General features: G+C 43.2%; 1 protein-coding gene across 2 annotated transcripts in view; it reads left to right on the top strand.

The window, feature by feature from the left end:
- Positions 1 to 20,021, top strand: part of LOC107190915 (lachesin-like) — a 272,876-nt gene that overhangs the window by 229,072 nt on the left and 23,783 nt on the right. The window contains exons 7-9 of one of the 2 annotated variants that reach the window (XM_015579806.1): positions 21 to 305; positions 1,247 to 1,309; positions 12,916 to 13,071. In XM_015579806.1, coding sequence (XP_015435292.1) covers positions 21 to 305; positions 1,247 to 1,309; positions 12,916 to 13,071 — 504 coding nt within the window. The remainder of the gene's footprint in view (positions 1 to 20; positions 306 to 1,246; positions 1,310 to 12,915; positions 13,072 to 20,021) is intronic. The other variant, XM_015579807.1, reaches the window with a different exon arrangement.

Raw genomic sequence — 20,021 nt, 5'->3', positions numbered from 1 at the left:
TTACTCCATTAATGTTAAAGTCTCGCCGATGATCTTCGTGCCGAATCAGCTGGTCGGTGCACCAGCTGGCACGAACGTAACGATCGACTGCAACACCGAGGCGTATCCACGGGCGATGAGCTACTGGTACCTCGGGGACGAGATGATACTCTCGAACGAGAAGTACACGGCGAACATCATGGAGAACAGTTACAGGTCGTACATGAGGCTCACCATCAGGAACCTGCAGTCTGGCGACTTCGGGAACTATCGTTGCATCAGCAAGAACTCGCTGGGCGAGACCGAGGGCTCTATTAGGTTGTACGGTAAGATGATGAACGACTCCGATTAAAGTTACCCCTTACATAGATACACGTGCACACCGTTAACACCGTGCCACGTGGTGTTTTCTGTTGTGCGATCGAAAATTTCGATCAAATCATAAAGATCGCGAATTAACTCATTCCATGGCATGTCTGAGCCATGGAAACGTGTTATAATATCACTTTCTGTTGAATCAGTTTTTCAGTTGATTCGGATTAGGTACTATGAATGACACTGGATCGAAAATCTCCACTTTGAAATCTTGTTACATACGAGTGTATTAGTATTATCTAGATTGTCTACGTAGATTTTGTCTACATTTTTCTACCTATCTTTTACAGTCATAGTCTATTCTAATGTAATTGTTGCACAATATCAGCTCATGGTGTACGAAAGATTAAAAAGGAATCAATTGAAACACAGTGATCCAGAAATTTGTTCACACAGGACAGCGATGTTCGTTTAACCAAATTACATATCAAACCGTAAATTTTGATTCCGAAGAATTTATTATAAAAGAATGGTAGAATTGAAGGTAACATGAATAAACTTTTGAAAGAATTTCTTTCGAAATTACGTGAACAAATCTGTGGATCACTGCAAGCATTTCCATACTCCTCGAGCTATATAATTGAATCCTAGACACCGTAGTCCAGCGATTTCGAAGTACACGCGATGAAATCAATGATCAAGCGCCAAAGAACAGGGTCAGCGAAAGCTTGTAAAATTTCATAAGCCACTAGCCCCGGCTCCCGGGATCGTTTAACGCGCCTCGAAAGCCCCCCAATTCCTCGAACAAAGTTCGATCATCCCCGACGATGGGTTATTCAGCCGCCGTCTGAACTGAAACTCATCGGCTGGGCTGTTCGATTCGGGGGTTGGGTTACGGTTCAAAGGGTAGAGGAAGTCTGCTGCCCCTCAAAGTGGATAATTTTTATTTCAGAAATTCCGAAGCCGTCCGCGGCGCCGAAGGCCACCGAGATCAAGAGCAGCGCCAACAAAGAAGGTGAGAGAGCCTCATTGAATATATCGCACTATTTCATGATCGATATCCGCGTAGATCCTCGCCGACGCTTACCCTCTATCGCGAACTTCGTTACCGGTTTTTATATTATTCTCAAGTCTCGGTTGATGGATCTCCACGTGTTCATGTCGAAACGATTCGGTAATGAGGTATAGGTCGTAGGTGCAACGTGGTTGTTAGGGGAAGAAAAATAACGCAAAAAGTAATGTATTTCGTTAAACGGTAGCATTAACCTGTTACAGACTCCTCTCGATTATCGTCTGGTTTGTCCTACACGATTATTATCCAGGCATTATTCCAAACGCATACTTTATTGCCGAAACTCGTGCTTTGGGAGAAAAAAAGGAAATTACGAGGGTCTGAAAGATTTCTCCCTATAAGATTGTGGGGGAAATTCGATCGCACGTATGAATCAGCCTTTTCTCGTGACGCTCGAACGATTATTAAACGCCGTCGTCGGTCGATCGGATGAAACAATTTCGCGGGAGATCGACGGGTTTGCTCTGCTAGTCCAAACAATTTGGTCTCCGTATCGATTCGCTTCACGCTTGGTTTGAACGCTATAAGGACCCAGGACCGACCTAAGGCATCTTGGCTTTACGCTCAATCTGTCCTTGATTTGTTCGAAGCTCAGGCTTAATTATCGACTGGCAAAATAACGGGATACCTTTTTTGTTTATTATGTATTACTTTGGCTGATAGTAAGTCTACAATTCGAACTCAGATAAGCATCGTTTAAATACATGAACGATGATCGTCGATTTACTTCCCACCAACCATAATAACATGCAAAATTTCTTGCTTCTCGGCATTATGCAAAGTTATCCGATCTAAATAATAGGTCGAATTTTCTATCCCCACAAAAAGGAAACCTTCCCAGATCTCTGAAAAATCACCACTAATAAATTCCACGGTACAATCAGGTCGCAAACTAGAAACAATTGGAGATTCAATGTACTCAGAATTTTATTCGTGAAAGGCTGTCACTTCTATTACACCAAATTGTTTACCGATACGAATTTTATTTACAAATTAACACAAATTTATTACAAAAGGATGATAAAACTAATGTTAAAGAGTATATAAATAGAAATAGCATAGAACTCCTTACACCTAATTGCTATTCCAAAAGTATACGAACAAATATAAACACCAGCAGTAATTGGGACATTTACCCCACTGTAGATCGCAACTTGCCAGTCGACGGATAGCAGTGAAACGGGTCGCGATACCAACCTCTCAATGAACTAATCCCGGACACACGGTGGGGACTTAGGCGTCTCAAAAGGGAACCCGTCTCGAAACGATCGTTTTAGGTTCGAATAGGGCGATCCTCCTTCGCGTGGCGGCGCTCACGAACGTTCTCTCGTGGTCTTTACATTAGTCGAATCGCGAGAGAGCGGTGCGCCCTACATTGGCGGGTGTATTATTAAAGGGGGAGCGCGAATAACTTGGGCGGATGCCTAGGTCAGGTCCCTGTGGCTCTGGCCCCGGTGTTCTCGCTGCGAAACCAATCTCAATATGCTGCATTATTAACGCCATACAAGGCTCGGCCACGACGGTATTACCGCCATTAAGCTTCGCAATTTTACCCAGGCAGCAGCAGCAGCAGCAGCCTTACCTGCTGCCCGGTAACCTGGATTATTGTTATACCGTGAGCACACCGTTCACGATGTACACCTTTCATCGGGGTAATTGCGACCCGTGGATTTTCGCTTGGGACCGTACGTTCTACGGGAACTTTCGCCGCGCCCCGCAGCTTCCATTTTAACCGACGGGGGTGGCTCGATTGTTCGATACGGAATGCAATTTTAAATCGTTCCCCCGCGGCGGGATGCCCGTTTCGAGGCTATTGTCTCGCGAATTACACCAACTGGGACACGCCGGAGATATCGTATTCAGAGGTTTCGTTCCCGCCTTCGAGGAACGACTCTCCGCGGAAACGAATAAGTGGATGGGAGGTCTTGTACTGGGGGGATTAAAAAGTGGTGGAGGGGATTCGGGGGAATTTTTAAGAGGAATCGAATTTTAGAGGGAAAGTGTATCGATGATGTAGAATGAAGTTTCCTTCTCGAGGAGAACTAGCTCGAAGAGATATCGGAATGTGAGGAATATACGAGGTGCCTCCGAAAGCTATGTATTGTACAAAGGGGCATGAGGTGTGATTCCTTGTAAAAGATAAGAACAGAATATAAAATGATACTATTTTATTCGAGGCTTCGTTTTAGAGAAAATTCAATTTGAATGCGCGTGTAATTGAATAGGACTTCGCTAGCATGTCTGTCCTTTTTAGTCTGTTTCTACTTACTACCATGACGAATACGGGCATTTCAGATTAATGTTCATAGTAATGAAAACGAAGTCACAAATGAATTATTTTTTCACGCAGAATAACCTCGTGCCCGTTTGTACATAGCTTTCGGAGGCACCTTGTCTACGTCTGACTATTGCACGACTTTTTCTACTTAACATAAACCGTACGGTACGATCTGTTTCCCGTCGATTTTACTATCTTAATTACTTAAATTACAAAACTAGAAGTATTTTTGTGTGATTAACACATTACTTACAGGCTGCTATTTAACAAGTTTAGTAGATCCAACGATTAACAGTCAAGAAAGTATTATTAAACAGTTCAATCGCAGTAGCGAATTCCATTCATGAAAAATAGCAAGAACTCTAATAGAATAACGCGACAATTTCTTCTTTAATCCTGATCGGAAGGAAACTGAATAGGCTTCTTATCCATAAGCATTAAAATTTTAAATTAATAGGCTACCGGTCAATAAAGTGTTAAACAAAGAGAAGATACGTCAGTCGATCTTCTCACAGTGCAAACACTTGAGTTGTCGCGTAGAAGCGTACGCAAACAGTTAGTTGTAGCATGCGCTACAATTAGGAATCAGCAGGACAGTTCCACACGCACGCGACGGTCAATTATCATTGAGCAGTGTGTGCAGAGCACGCATGTGACCAATAGAAGCTAATACGCGTCCGTGGAACACGTACCACGGTAATAGCGCAGAAACTTCCTCTCTAATTCCGAAAACAAAAAGCTTGCCAGCCCACAGGCTTCTACCTGCAACTTCGCAGAAATGATACGTGACTCTGCACAAGTACAATCTTTTAATCATCCAATATTCCATCAGTCCTAACACAGTACTACTTATTCATAAAACTTCTCAACTGTCGAGGAATCCGATTTCTTCTTACAAAGGAAGAAGTCCAACTGTCAGACTTCGATTTTAACGGGGTTCTATAAAATTATTTTATAGACACGCGATAATTTTAAAGATGTAAACTATCAAATTTACGTACCTTTTATATATACTATGCATAAAAGTTAAATTTATTAAACTATAAGGTTATTTAGCTGGTAAATCGGGAGTCCTGGGATCGATTCCCGTTCACCGAAATATTTTTGTTCTACTTTTCCAACGCAACTTCAAAATTATCGAATGTTCACAGCTAGTATTTCTATCGTATTACTATCATCTTACAAAACTCTGGTAAAATCGAAATCGGAAAATTGGGGATCCTTCCCTTGCCAGATGTTACGTTTTTCCTGTGCTTCCAAGGTAATCCGAAAGCAATATGGCCGCATAACGGCGCTCTCGAACTCGAGTTTCGGGCGTGTATCGGGTCAGGCTATGTGCAACGGTTGGTTTCTCGTAATACGCGAAATGATTGACTGCGCGACCAGCGGGAAACTTTCGTGGAAATCGGCCCGGTGGCTGGCTGGCTCCGTGTTCGTCGCCCGGCACGGAAATCAATCTTAATATTGGCGAATTATTAATGACCCCGGGCCACGCCGCGTAATAACTCACCGAGGAGACGTTAAGCGCCACCAGAACAGTTTTCAATGGGACCGCCTTCCCTCTTATCTGGCCCAGATAAGATTCGGGGGGCTTGCTGCGAGACCCTCGAATTTGATGTATCGATCGACACGGTTCGCGACGAAACTCGTGCATTAAGTAACCGGCGGGAATGTTCAAGTAACTGGTTCAGAGAAACGAAAGATCAGGAAGAGGAGGATTCTTGAGGATTTCGAAGGTTTGAATGATTGTCAGTAGTTTTAGATACTTTGTTACGGCAGAGTTTGTCGCTAGTATGAATAAAGATTTAGTTAAAAATTTTCCTTCTCTAACCTGAAACGTGCTATTCGCAGTCTAGTTATGTTTAGGTTACAAGAAACACTTAGTTGTGAATGACTATAGTCACATTTAGTACACATTAAGCACTCGACGTTGGGTGACCAGTTATGTTAGTAACGAATGGGTTTAGGAAAAGCGTCACTGTCGTTTCCCTTATCCTTCGAATTCCGAGGAGCGTAGAACCGATCGATTCGATATTATAATTTTATATCGCGGCGTTACATAGCCGTTGACCCAATTAACCACATTTAAAATTCAATTACCGCTAGGGGGTGGGGGAATAAACGTTGCGCCGCAGACCGAATTGCACGGTCGTCGATAGGTTTCCCGTGGATTCGGCATCCATTCGCTAGATTTTCTCGCGAAACAGAGATGCCCACGAGAATACGAGTCAACAGTGTCTCTATTTGCCAGAGTAAATCTTAGTCCAGCTTCTATTCCACGTGAGACAATAGACGTAGCGAATGCATAGTATCCTCCGTAATACAAGTTACATTGCAAAACTTCATGCTCTGGTAGTCTAGGCGGATTAACGCTAAGTATCTCGCCCTCGTAGAAACATTTAGCCCCGCGGATGGTAGTCTTAGACAGTCTGATAGTGTGTTTGCTTACGCGTCGTAATTTATGCGAAGTTGGATCGAACGTGAGACGAGAATTCCAGGAGCGCGATTGTTAAAGCGTACGACCTGCTTCTCGGAATCGTGGGAGATGAGGGAGTGAGCCTTTTGAACCTTCGCACGGATAGTGCCAAATCAGGTCGATTTTCTTGATCGATTGAATTTATTCAACTGAATTATTATATTGTAATTGAATCCGACTGTTATAGTTACCTGAGTATTCTGACTAATGTGTATTACAATGTACAGTGTGTCTGTAACCGAGTGTACGTCGAAATGGGTTTCTCTCTATGAGTGTCTCTCTTAGTGTCTTTCTAAGTGTCACGATTGCCCCTTTTCTTTTTCGAAGGTTCTCACTTATTTAGGTAGTTCTTAAGCGGCGTTCTGCCAGCATGTCAGTAGGAATCGGCACCTCTGGTAACAGAAAAACGATAGTTCTGCCATAAACGTCGCAGTCTGGTTCACTGATCGAGCGTACTATTGCAGCGATCCACGCTCTGTTGTCCCACAAAAAACGTAGATCTGTCATACGGTAGACGCGTACGAAAACAATCGAAGTCCCGTGCGGGAATCCGGAAGTTAAACTCTGCTCGCGAGAATTTAAACGCTACGCTGAAACAGCAATCGAAGTGTGTCCACCGTTGGCGCATTGTTCGCGCCTATCGACGCAACTTCTAATCGTAAATCTATAGTCCCGGACACGCGCGCTGATAAATTCTTATTACAAATTTCGCGCCGTAAAGCGTGTGTAGCTATCCCGAAAATCTCCGCCGTGCCGAGAGAGAGCCCTGTTATTTATACGAGCTTATAACTCGTTAAACACGTCCCTAAATCTTCCTTTCAAAAAGCGAACTTTACGATCGCTGGAAATTCTCTATCCCATCCCCCACCTTCGACCCACCCCCCACCAAAACTCCGTTTCACCGCGGAAACTGTGCGGATGGCTCGTTCTTGCCGAAGGGTTGGGATTAGCCCCCCGAGAATATACGATATTTAATAATGCCTCGACACACTAGTCGCCTCTCGGGACACCCATCGATCCTGGTGGCCGTAATTAATTATCACCGGAGCAAGGAGGCCCGAATTATTTCTGCCGTTGGCCTCCGGGCTCAGACGCATCCTTCTGTCTTGACACGGTGTGTCGGCCCCCGACACCGTCGGAAATCGATGCAGACACTCGCTGAACGATCGATCGGTCGTTTCTCGTTTGGGAGTAACGTAAGTGTTAGAAGTAAGCTGAGGTAAAACGCTACCGAACCTAAGAGCAAAGATAGTAGAGTCTTATTTTATTATCCTTTGTTCAGTGGTCTGCATGAAAGACGGCACTATTGTAATTATTACGTAATCAGATGTATATATTAAACCTCCGCGAACCTTTTTTCTTACTGGTTCCATCACCCCATGGGTGCTATATGTAATGACTTATTTTTTTTCACTTCACAGTCTTCCAAAAATTCTGAAAAAAATCTGGGATACCTCCCAGAGTCCATACAACATTATGCAATATTTTTAAAAGTTAAATGTTAAAAGGTTTTTTTTAATAACAATCTCGTCGTTCCAGAGATATTTAAGTGCGAAATTTGGATTGTGTCATGAAGAACGACGGGTTCACGGAGGGTTAAGGAATTAAAATGATTAATTAAGCTCTGTATTACTCAGTAGAATACCAAAAATCTGAGGAATATTGAGAAATTTGAGAAAAAGTAACAAGGGGACAGAGACTATCGATAAATATGTACAATGTGTGTTTCATAAAACACGGGAATAGCCTTGGGCGGTGAACTCAGCACACGAGGATAATTAGGAAAGTTCGTATAAACACTAGATCTATCTGACCTTATTTCGAAGTTGCAGTCGTGTTTACTGTTTAAATAATTCCCATTCCTAACTGAACCAGTGTGGCTGGTACCAGACAACAGTGGCTCTACGGACGCTGTTTAACAGTTGCATTTGTAATCGTGACGAGCGTTTGTGAACGCTTCTGTAACATCGGGTAAATCGTTTCGATGCTCGTTCCATACGGCATCGAGTAAATATTAAACATCTTGAAGGAAACTAAACGTACTCGTTACGTTAACACAGACATCGTGCATGACAGCGTTCAATATTAAATCTTTGCACCATAACTGACATATTTATTAATCCGCTGTCGTCAGACCTGTCTTCTCAGCTTCATTACTTTCTCACTCCTCGTTAGTTTCAACATAGAAAATAAACGACACTTTCCATTAAAAAATGTCTGTGAATCTCCGACGTGTCAATCAAACGTGTTCTATTTGAAGCTCACGTCTGACATTCTTCTCCGAGTCTCGCCTCGTGTGAAGACAGGGCAAATTAGTCCGAGTTTCGTCAGAAATTCAGTAGCTATTTCCGTCGTTAACAACCAGGCTGGTTCCTCTCAATCGTCACTGGTAATCGCGTATCGCGAAAACGAGCTCGGCTGCCGACACAACTCGAAATAAATCACTTCCGAACAACGATATCCAAAAGGTCGGTCGTGGACGTCGCGAATCTGGCTCGCGGGACCAAGAAACGGAATTAATTACTCGACTCGGACCGAGGATCCCTTGATTTCAGTTGCCAGGCCGTGTAATAAGTACACAGCGAGCACAAAGGGTTAATTTCTAAGGGCCGCCGTAGGTGGAAAGGGAACGTTGCCCCGTCCATTTTCCACCGCTGCGACCTCTGAACTTTTCCATTTAAGGTCGTCCGAATGGGAGGTGGGAAACGCAAAGAGTACTGTCCCCTTGGATAAACCAGAGACCTGCGATTACCTCGGCTCCCTCGACAGTGATTCCTGTTACACAACGCCCTTAAGGGCTCTGGCTTCTTCTGGTGACTGGGAAGAAACGTAATTATTTTATTCTCCGACAGTTTTCGAACGAATGGATTACGTAGAGTGTACCAGTAAGAATGCATTTGTGAATTTGTAAGATCGTGTTCCACAGTGCGATATTTTCTAATTTTTCAACTACAAAATCTGTGGAAACTCTACAGGTACATTCTAAACAATCTATAAATTCATTGAAACACGACAAAGAAAATTCGTTCTTTTTAATACCAGAAAGAAGCTAGACCCCTGAAGTTTTCAACGAATCGCGCCCAAACTTCGCGTTGGCCACAAAACAGGGGGGGCACAAAAGGTGGTTACGGACGAAACCGGATGAAACACGGGGCCAGCCGTGATTGCTCGACCCCTCCCCCCTGCGGAAAGGAAACACCACCCTGTACAGAAGCGCGGCGTTCTTCGTGCAGGAGCGCAAGAATATGTCCCGTATTCTTAGCCGCGAAGATGCGAGCCACGAGTCGGCCATATTGTCGAGTGCAGAATGGAAAGAAGAGAGGGTCAGAGGGCTGCGAAGCAAAGTTTTCCAGGCGTATTTAAACTTTTATTCGAAAACTTTTTAGCACCCTCCCACTGTCATCGTCCGCCGTAGTCGCTCGCTACACGGTCCAAAGGGTCGCGCTTGTTTGCGAACCGGAAAGAATAGAAAGGGTTGGAGGGGGTGCAGAGTGGAATTACGCCCGTGAAAAAGCTCTGGACACCGTAGGGGAACACGGATGCCCGCGGGAGGGAGGGAGGATATCGGAGATCTCGGAAGGGAATTAATTGTGTGGATGTCGCTTGAGACGATGGGTTTTTCGCTGTTTATTCTTGGAGCTCGCGTTCGAAAGACGGAGCAGACTTCTTACTTCTGGCGAAAGCTTCCTTTGGTGCCCTGGGAATTAATTATTTCTTGTGCCTTCGCGATTGATCCGATCCTCGGTGTTGTTGGGAAAATGGGACTAAACCAGAACTAAATTTAATGGGATAGCGGGTTAATGGAGAATGATCGAGTACGTATGTACGTGAAATATGAAAAAATTCAAACGTTCAGTAACAACAGGAATCGTTTGTTACTTCGACAGGAACTTCGTTCCGTTATACAATCGCAGGGCACACGTGGGACCGGCTTGATTATTCCGGTCGATTATGGGCGGCTGAAATAAGTGGCGGAACCATCTTACCGGGACGCGACTGTCTATAAAGGGTAACGACGTTACACAATGGTATACGGGTCCCGTGTCGAGCATGAATTCGTATTGCACCCACGGTTGATGCGCTCCGCGTAAAATTACATTCTAAGCAAAGTTCCAATCTGCCACGCGCGAAGATTGCTCGGGAGGTGGTAGTTTCTAATAAGCAGAACGGACGCTCGTCTTGTTTTTCCTTTCATACAGAAAAAACAGTTACCTTTAGAATCTTGTAACGATAATTAACAGTAGAGTGAATGACTTTACAAACCAACGGGCATTAATATTCTAAATGGCCGAAACTGAAATAGGTATATTACATCAGGATATTTTCCCAATAGTACAAATTCAAAAGGTACTAACGTGTTAGGATAAATCCGATAGAATCTGATTGATTGGCAGTCAAAGTGTTAAAAATGGTTAGAGATAGAGAATCCCCAATATACGTACACGAGAAAGTAATAAATTCCAAGTAACTTTCTTTTCCTCGTGTCACTTACGCTGTACGACTTTCAGAAGGATACTTACATTTCTACAAGATCCTCGAATCGAAAAATGATATAGATTCCGAAGTGGACAAGTCCAGGAATTAAGGGTAGTCCCATTCCAAATAGAAAGAATTCAAGCACCGATGCGACTGAATTCCAAGAAAATCTCCGAACCGCGTCGTGGATCGTCCACAAAGAAATTTCAACTTTCAAGCGGGCTCGAGGAGCGTATTTCACCGGGCCAAAACTTTAAATCCTCGCGGAGGCTCTAGGATCCCTGACCGCGTTCCAGAAGAATTTCAAATTCACTCGCGCCCGATCCCCCCACCTGTACGGACTGTCGCGATACTTTCGATTCCATGGACGATTTACATTCTTACCCATCCTCGAATCCATTGAAACCTCGTACGCCTCGAGTAACTTCCGGTACCGTTTAAGGTGATTCACACCTGACTCTCTAGTTATCTACGAATGTCTAATTGGTATTAAACAACCGCTAATACATTTTAGTAGCATATAAAAATTATATCTGTGAAATTCAACGACATTTCCAATGATCATTATATTATAGATAAAATTAGTACAGTAGAATTCACTAAAACACAAAATAAGTAAAATATTTAAAAAATGTATTTTTAGTTGCCATATCCTCAACACTTTATTGTCAAATATCTTACTGGAATATTCGGCAAGGTACAAGATTCAATTCATTATTAAAAAGCTCAGGATTTGTACTTTCAGTAAGTCCAAAATTTTTCAAGTGTTTGTATTTCGTTCTAATAAACAATCAGTATGAGTTTCATTTAATTATCCAGTCTTCCGAATTTTCCACGAACCACCTTAACCGTGATTTTTTTTTTTTTTGTCGGACGATCTTGGTAATCGGACGATTCGAAACGATCGAGTCGATTCTTCTCAGCCAACGTTTCTCCCAACGAAACACCCCCCTTCCCCGTTTTTCTTCTCTGTCTCTGTTTCGCCTGGTAAAGAACGGTTCAATGGAACTGCCGCCGGTATCGAACGCAACAAGTTGAACTTGGCTCGCTTTCAAAGAAGCTGCCGGAATTCATCAAACCGCCGCGGCTCGGCTGTTTTCAGCACGTCCACTCGAAACAGCCGCGCGTTCTGTCGCCTACGGAAACGATCGAGGACACTCCGTCGTCGTTTCCATTATTCGAGGACTCGAGACGAACATTTGCTGCTCGATTCTTCGGTCGAAACGGCAGAATCGAGGCTCGTCGACGGTACACCGCGTTGCGTTCCATTTTCGATACTGGAAGAAGTTTGGGATCGATACCACGCGAAGAATTTCGTGGCGTTTAAGCATGGAAAGTTCGGAAGGGTGAAACGGGGAACGGATTATCGAGCGAGGAACAGATCGCTAGGTAGTTTCGTCGAAGTTTAAGTCTCCCTCTCTCTCTACCCAGCTGCCCGATGATAGTTCTCTTAACACATTTTTCGAAAGTTCTTTCTTGGGAGGGTATACCTCGGTATTCATAAACTTTCCCAAATTTTCTGTTCCTCGTTCGGTGAATTGGACCACATCAACATTCCTTGTCATCGAGCGAGGAATTGAACGATTATTCGATTCAATTAGTTCGTTGGCTAGAATCGTATTAACCTATTAAGGAATGAGTTTGCTGTTCGTTATGCTTATTAGATAATTAATTGTTGAATCCGGAAGCTCTGTAGCATCTGCAACAGTCGACACGGTTTTAATCCTCTGTACGCTGTGTTAAGCGGGTTTTACAAGGGTCAGTGATACTGTCAGTATTAATAAATATTAATCATCTGGCTATTACGCGATGCTCTTGGTTTCACTTGGACTTATTAATACATACTAATCGGTAGTTTACTATTTACTTTTACAATCTAGAAGTAGACACATTACTGTTACCAAATCGTTGTAGAATAATATTCTTCTCTTTCTTTAATTATCAGACCTGGCCCCACACTTTTGGCCGGTTCTGTTTCACCGATCGATATCGTAGACCGTACAAGACACGATAGATGACCGAGGAACGTAACTAGAGTGCACCGGGAAATGATATTTAGAGAAGAAAAAACAGAAAAAAATAAGACGCTCCAGCGTGTAATCTTGTATGGTGCGGAATAGCGCGCGAGAAAGAACGACTGGACATCGACGAGGTAAGGGGGGGGGGGGGGGGGAACCAAGAGAAAAATAGATAAGCGAACAACGACAAAATAGAGGGAGATGTTTAACAAAAAAATCAGAGAAAGACAGGATCCAGGAGACGGGAGGAGAACGGAGAGAGTGGCTGGGTTAGATGAGAAAGGTCCTAATCTATTTTCAGGACGACCGAGCACGCCGTCACCAGCAAAAAGGCCGACCACCGTCTGGCCATCCTCGTACAACCCGTACTATACGAAAAGGACAGAGCGGCCACCTCCCCCGAGCGAGGAGAGGGTCGAGAGGCCAGAGCAGAAGCTACGCGGTGGCCAGAGCACAGGTGAGGCTTGCATTCTCTCATCTCTGGCCCTCCCTCTCCCGGCTCTTTCTTTCGTGTTTCACTCACGTGTCTCTCAGTGTTTTCTTCACCGATTTTGCCCGCCTATACACAGGGTGAACCACGAATCGTGATCAGTAGAGATTACTCTGTTATTAGCAGTCCGATCGAAAATGTTTTTATCAGGTATAGCATGGTTTCAATAGAGCTTTAACGTGATTATAAGAAATTTTTCGTCAACTCTTTTCTTTTTTTCATGACTTTTCAAGATCATCTTCAATCTTTTGCAAATACATTTATAATTTTTTTACGCGTGTCTGTTAGAGGATTTCAAGACGAATTCGGTAAGTATCATAACATAACATGTGCTACCTTTTTTTTTAATTGAATTTTTGAAAGAAGATCACCTGGAAAAATCATGAGAAAGAAGAGTTGACAAAAAATTTGCTATGATCACTTTAAAGCTCTCTTGAAACCATGCTATACCTGATAAAAACATTCTTGATCGGACTGCTAATAACTGAGTAATCTCTACTGATCAGGATTCGTGGTTCACCCTGTATATTCGCACAACACACACGCATAGAAAAAAAAAAAACAAGCGTTCCGCATGTAAAAAACGCTCCCTGCTGTTGTTACGCGCTGTTCTGCACCATGCACCGCTAAAGCACCGACGGAGAATCGATCTTTGACTGCACCCGCGATACGATAGGTCGTTAAAGAGGTCAGGAGGAGTTCGAGGGTCGGTAGTTTTTAAGGATGGATATATGTATATTTTCACGAAAGTTTGGGGTGGACGAGTAACCTCGAGGGACGTGACCCAGACCTAAACCTTAAGGGGCATGTAACTTTAATAGATCGAAAAGTGTTTAAACTTTAAAGGATATGTAAGTTTAATAAAATCAGAGGTGTTCAAACTTTAAGGGTCATGTAACTTTAATAGAATCAAAAGTATTCAAACTTGAACGATCCTCATTGAGGAATCGTAATTTCCAAGAATAGAAAGTAGCATGTAGTATAATTTCTTAATTTCTTAATTTATTTATTTAGAATGCGAGGAGAAACATAGTATTAATTCAGAAAGTCTTAACTGTAATACTAGTAGAATTGTTTTAGATGGGCTATTCTTGTTACGACCTCTTTACCGTTTTAACTGCCACGTCGTCCAAACATGGATGATACGTACATTGCAAAGAGGCTGAATTATTTACATGTTTGTGTAAAATTGATGTCGCAGTATAATTTCAAAGAAAACCAACAGCCTATACTAATCAAACGCATATACTTTCGACGGTTTACGACTTAAAAAACGAAATAAAACGCGTCTGACTACATACGACCGTTTTCACTGTGCCAGTCAACGTATTAATATGTAGACAACAATTTTCAAAAACTGATTTACTATTCTCAAGAATTCACCCTCACGCATCAAATATTTGCATTATGCATCGCGTTCCCAGAGAAATTCTCGATTGGTCGAGGATCTCGAGGGGTGAATCCTGTTCCAGAAAAGACCCGCGAAATAGAGGTGAATCCCGTCTGACCATTGATCGTCCATGTCCCCTTCCTCGTTCGCACGAACAAAACATCCTCTCACCCTTTTTATTTACGATCCGAAAAATCACTCCGTGTACGATCAGGCAGCGCGCGGTAAATTTGAATCTAAGGGATCACGAAGGAGATCGGAGTAGCTTTTCTTTCGTCGACGGGCGCTAACGAAAACGCCCTTATCGCGACGCATAAAACCGAAAAGGGTCCTTTCGTCAGGTCCCTTCTATCCAAGGGGGAGATCGTTTCGCTGAAAATATTATCGAATTCGATTCGACGTAAAGTCGTGGCGAACGTCTCGTCGTCCCTCGGCCTCGAGGGTTCCCTCGATCATCGACGCTTCCATGGAAGGGGGGATCCATGGCGTCTATAACTTACTTTGGCCACTTCGCAGGAACCGGTAGGCGGCCCGATCGGACCGTTTTGATGAAGCACAGAATAGATGAATGGATCGTTAACGAGATAACGAGCTTTACTGAAATGACCCCGGGAAGCCGTTCCGCAGCGCGGTTGGGTCATTAAATTCGTACCGGGAAGCTGGCCCGAACGAACGAACCTCTTAATAACACGCTTAGTCGTCCAATGAGCAATGTGAGACGCCAGTATTTATCTTAAGAGCCCAGTGATGGACAACTCAGCGCCCGTCAAACTCACTAGCGGGCAACAACGTGCAGCACGCGGGCATATGGCAGTGGTGGGTGAAATGTGCGAATGAGAGCACGTATCTATTATTTTCTTCACACACAAATATGTCGTGAATCACAATTCGTGACTCGTGATGTATCCTGCTTCGCAACCCCTCCACAGGAGTCCGACATCTATCGCATGTCCCCAGCAATGAAAATTTCGACGACAAATGTATGAAAGTATTCCATATGAAGCTTTGAACATCGTACGGAAGATTTACCAGTTACAGAAGAGGGAATTATTTTTATTGTTATAAGTCTGAACAATATTTAAGCCATGTTTTACTAAATTTATGCACATATTATTACAAATATATTGTTAACTCGTACATATATAAGTAGTATTTAAGGCAATTGTTGTGAAATTGACTCGCGTTCTAATTGGTCGAAGTTATTGGTTAATATCTCGTTAACAGAGCCTCAGGTAACATTTTCGCTTAGGAAAAAGTTATTTCAAATCATCCTAGTATGAATCATCCTAGTAGGGACATCCTGTATAAATGTTTTCGACAGGATAAACCACCGAAAAATGTACTGACCGATCACAGGTACTGGGAAAGAATGAACGACGTTGAGGCATTTACCGTTCCCGTTGTCGCGATACAAATGGGCCCCCGTGCTCGCCACCCATAAAGTATTCCCGAGGGTGTTATCGCATGGCGATCCGTGTCACGGGTGAAGCATCGTCGCTGCCGTTTCCCATTCATTTTCATTCATTAACGGCCGTTAGCGGCGTGATATTTTATCCAAGGACCCGGAGAAAAATCAACGGGCCTGCCAGAAAACTGTCAATTAGCCACGAAGCTCTTTCGCGAACTTACTGTTCATTCCCCTTTCACCAGGATCTCTGACGCGAAACAATTGATTTCGTGGTGGAACGTTTGGCAACTAATTGTTATTTCAGATGTATGTGATGAACAAATGTGTGGGCAGTGTAACTTGACAAGAGTTAGTTGTATGTGAATTAATCAGTCCAGCTTATAGAATAACGTTTGTTTCTAGAGGCATTAGTATTGGACGAAGTTGAGTTCGAGAACTCGTTAGATACCTGTACTTTGGATCGCAGAGTGGTATTACGTCTGATCGTTATTGAGTATTACTACTTGTGGCTGAAGCGATCGTGGTAATGATATCGTTTGTGTTCCGTTCGAACACGGTCGCTGCAATACAGCTTCATAGAGACCAGTATACATTCAAATAACAGAAAGACCATATTATAATACAATTAATTAATCATAATTCAGATAAAAACTATAAGGCATAAAAATGTAAGAAAGAAAAGAGAAAATAACACTTTGCGTGGAACATTCAGTGTATCAACCAGCCCCTTTTGTAACATTTCTAAAGTATCGAGCAAACGGATCTAGTGAACGTGTTAAACGCGGAGAAACGTATTAATAAATAATTTAATGAAATAGAAGTAACAGCCTTTTATAAACAAACTTGTGAGTAACTGTATTTGGCTGACGTGGCAGTCAAAGTGTTATGGAAACATGTCTGACCAAAACAGACTCATTCTACTGCGCGCCACACCTTGGTTTCTGGACTGCAAAAGAACGTAACCAATTGTTCAGTGCTTCAACTGTTTCTAGCCGAGAAAATGCGTCGGAAAACTTTTTGCGCAGCTTGTTTGCGATGTAGGCACGCCGGGAAAGTGGTCGTCGCGAGCGAGTGAGTGCGCCAAAGCTCGACGGAAAGTCGGGAAGCACGTACTCCGTGGGTAGCGCGAGCGTGATTGCTGGTCGTATCGAACGTGGCCAGGAACGTGCGAAAGTCGCGGTTGGACAAGGTTCGATCGGCTGGTGTAAGCTCAGAAGTACATATTTCCCGGAAACTGCGGTGAAATCGAGCTGTGGATCGGACCAGACGTATGTACGTATGTACATACGTACGTCCACATCCGACCGGGAATTGCTCACTCCAGAAAACACAGGTCAAATTTGTTAAATTTGTGAAGTACACAAAAGTAGTCGAAAGTGGAGTTTTCTTTTATTACCACAACACTGAACATTATATTCAAAATGTTCATTCTACCAAAGTGTCTACCCTATAATCTCAATCGAATGGCTACAAGGAATTAGAATATCCTCGAATGTAATAATATAATTACCAATACCAGAACGTCCACTAAATATCACGGAATAAAGCCTTAATATACTTTCACGCATCACACAACCGTTCTGTACGTTTCACGAACTGACAAACAAAAAAAACCGTTCGATCCTGTCGTGGAGATAACAACACCAGCGGCAGGGAACGTTGCGTCAGAAAAAGCGGACACAGGTAAAAAATGCACGAGCTAGGAAGGTGGGTAAAAGGGGGACGGGACGGTTCGATTTTTCGACGCGACATCGCGCAGTAAAGGTGCAACAATACCTTTCAAGCGCAGTTCCACTCCCAGGTTTTACGTGTCGTGAAAACGTCGGTTTCGTCCCGCTTTAATACGTTCCCTTCGGTCGACAGTTGTTACTCGGGCCCTCCCTCTAGGCCGTGAATATCTAATCTAATAAAATAGTGAAATCAGTCGGTGCCTGGGCAGCCGTTACCACGGGAGCACGTGCGACTCTACTGGTTTTCTTACGACTCACTGCAGTCGCGGTTGCAGACGCTGCATCGCGACCGAAGAGAGAGAGAAAAAGAGTTTGAGAGTGTCGCGACGAGAATTTTAAGAGGCTCCCAGAGGGTCGAATTGATTTTTAATCCACGAAACGGATTAAGGTAGTTAGAGCTGTGTTCGAATGGACTACGTGTAAATTCCTGACCGACACTGTTCCGTCTAAATTAAATAACCACGCCGGAAACTTGCGATTCTATATTCACGAAAAGATCGATAACACTTTTGGAGGCGTCACGTTTATTAGATTTTATTGCTAGCGTAACAGGATTTTCTGTCCAGCTGGCACACCGGAAGTTCTTAGGGAAGTATTTCGGGCGCACCAGAAGCCCGCTAGGCACTTCGGCAATTAATAATAAACGCGTGAGCGTGAACAGGAGGGAGGAACCGCTTCGATCAATCAGGCATAATTACTTCCAGCCGAGATTCATCGGTATCCACCTCGAGGAATATCGTGGTTATAATCTGTCCGTGAACAAATGTTGGGCAAGGCCATCTCGTTAGAAACTCGCGAATTCTCGATTCTCACGACCAAAATAACCTTAACTTATGTTTATGCAAATATCAAAATTTATTGATTAATTTCTGGAAACTGGATGTACAGAAGAACTTATTAATCCTGTTGAGGGTTCTAGTAAGTTCAAAAGAAAACTTTGAATGGACTTTATGAAACATTCTACTATGTTGAATTTTAGAAGGTCGAATATTGTATAAATACATCAAATCTGGAATCTACTCATAAGTATTGAGACACCTTGTCGCCTGCAGTTCCACGTAACTTCGCTCTAGGAAGTCGTATCAAAGTTCGATCAATTATTTCTTAATAATTTCACGGGATACCAAACAGAATTCCATAGAAACCAATCGACATACATACGTGAATTCACGTTGCGATATAAAATTGCAGAGAAGACTGTAACAAAAGGAATTTGATTTCTGGGCCCTCTAAAAGCGTCCCCGAAACTCTCGAAGCCACGGGAGCTCAAGGTGGCGCACTCGCCCCCCCCCCCCCCCCCCCCCCGTTTTGAAATATGCATGGGCATCTTCATGTACGTTTAGTAGGAAATTACGTAGGAACAACACGCGCCGCCTGTATAGCGCGCCGTTAATATTAACTACATCCCCCACTCTCGAGCATTATCCCAGGGCAGAGTTGAGCACAATTTTATTCGAATAATACATAGTGAAAAGCAACAGTATCTAAGGCCATCATTCTGAGGTTTAAACAGTTAATGAGATTAAATAATTGTTTGCCAAATATTGTTATAAAAATTGAAACTTTCTCGTTTAAACGATTGAAAGGGACGAAGTGCTTTTTTTATCTCTTATTCGTTATTCGAAATTCTTTAGCGAAAAAATGTACAAATGTACTGGGTAATGGGCGAACAAATGTACATCACAAAGGAGATGAAGCGGGGCCTCGAACCTCGTCGTTGGTCTCTAACGGAAGCGTAAACGTCGTCGCCTACGGTGAACGTGAACGCGACTCGCAATCGGTGGCCGATTAATTAGGCGAGAAAGTGCGGCTTTTTCCGCGGTGAATCGTGTAACCAGCCAGTAACGAAATGTAATTGAAGGCGGTGTGAACGTGCCGGGAATAGGAAGCTGGTCGTTGACTGTAAATGCAACTGGGGGGAGGATGTACAACGGGAAGTAGGAGCTTCGGGGAGAGCAAGGAATCGGGACAGGGAAATAGGGGGAGTTCGTACGGTGCTGATCAGGCGTTTGAGTTTCGTTTTGTAACTTGGAATGTTCGTGGTTTACGGTTAAGCCTTTAAGTTATAATTTCTTTGGCGATGTTGCTCGCTACAGTTACTTTATTGTTAATATTGGGTCGTCCGGAATGTTCGTAGCGTTTCGAGCACAGTGTCTTATTTTTACTGGACTAGTTCTGATGCAAATATCGAAAATTAGAGTCTCTAGAAATAAAATGACCTGAAGTGCATAACATTCTGAGCCATCGAATGCTAATGGTGCACAGTGGTAACACTACAGACATGAATAGTAACTGACTGTTTATATCCAATCAACCTGATACAATTGATTATTATTTACAATGGAAGCATAGAAGCATTCGTAACTTTCATTGCGGATAGCACAATAGT

Source organism: Dufourea novaeangliae, unplaced genomic scaffold, assembly GCF_001272555.1.
Source record: "Dufourea novaeangliae isolate 0120121106 unplaced genomic scaffold, ASM127255v1 scaffold208, whole genome shotgun sequence".
In the NCBI taxonomy this organism is placed as follows: domain Eukaryota; kingdom Metazoa; phylum Arthropoda; class Insecta; order Hymenoptera; family Halictidae; genus Dufourea; species Dufourea novaeangliae.
The sequence above is the reverse complement of the archived record's forward strand: the minus strand, read 5'-3'. Positions and strand labels throughout refer to the sequence as shown.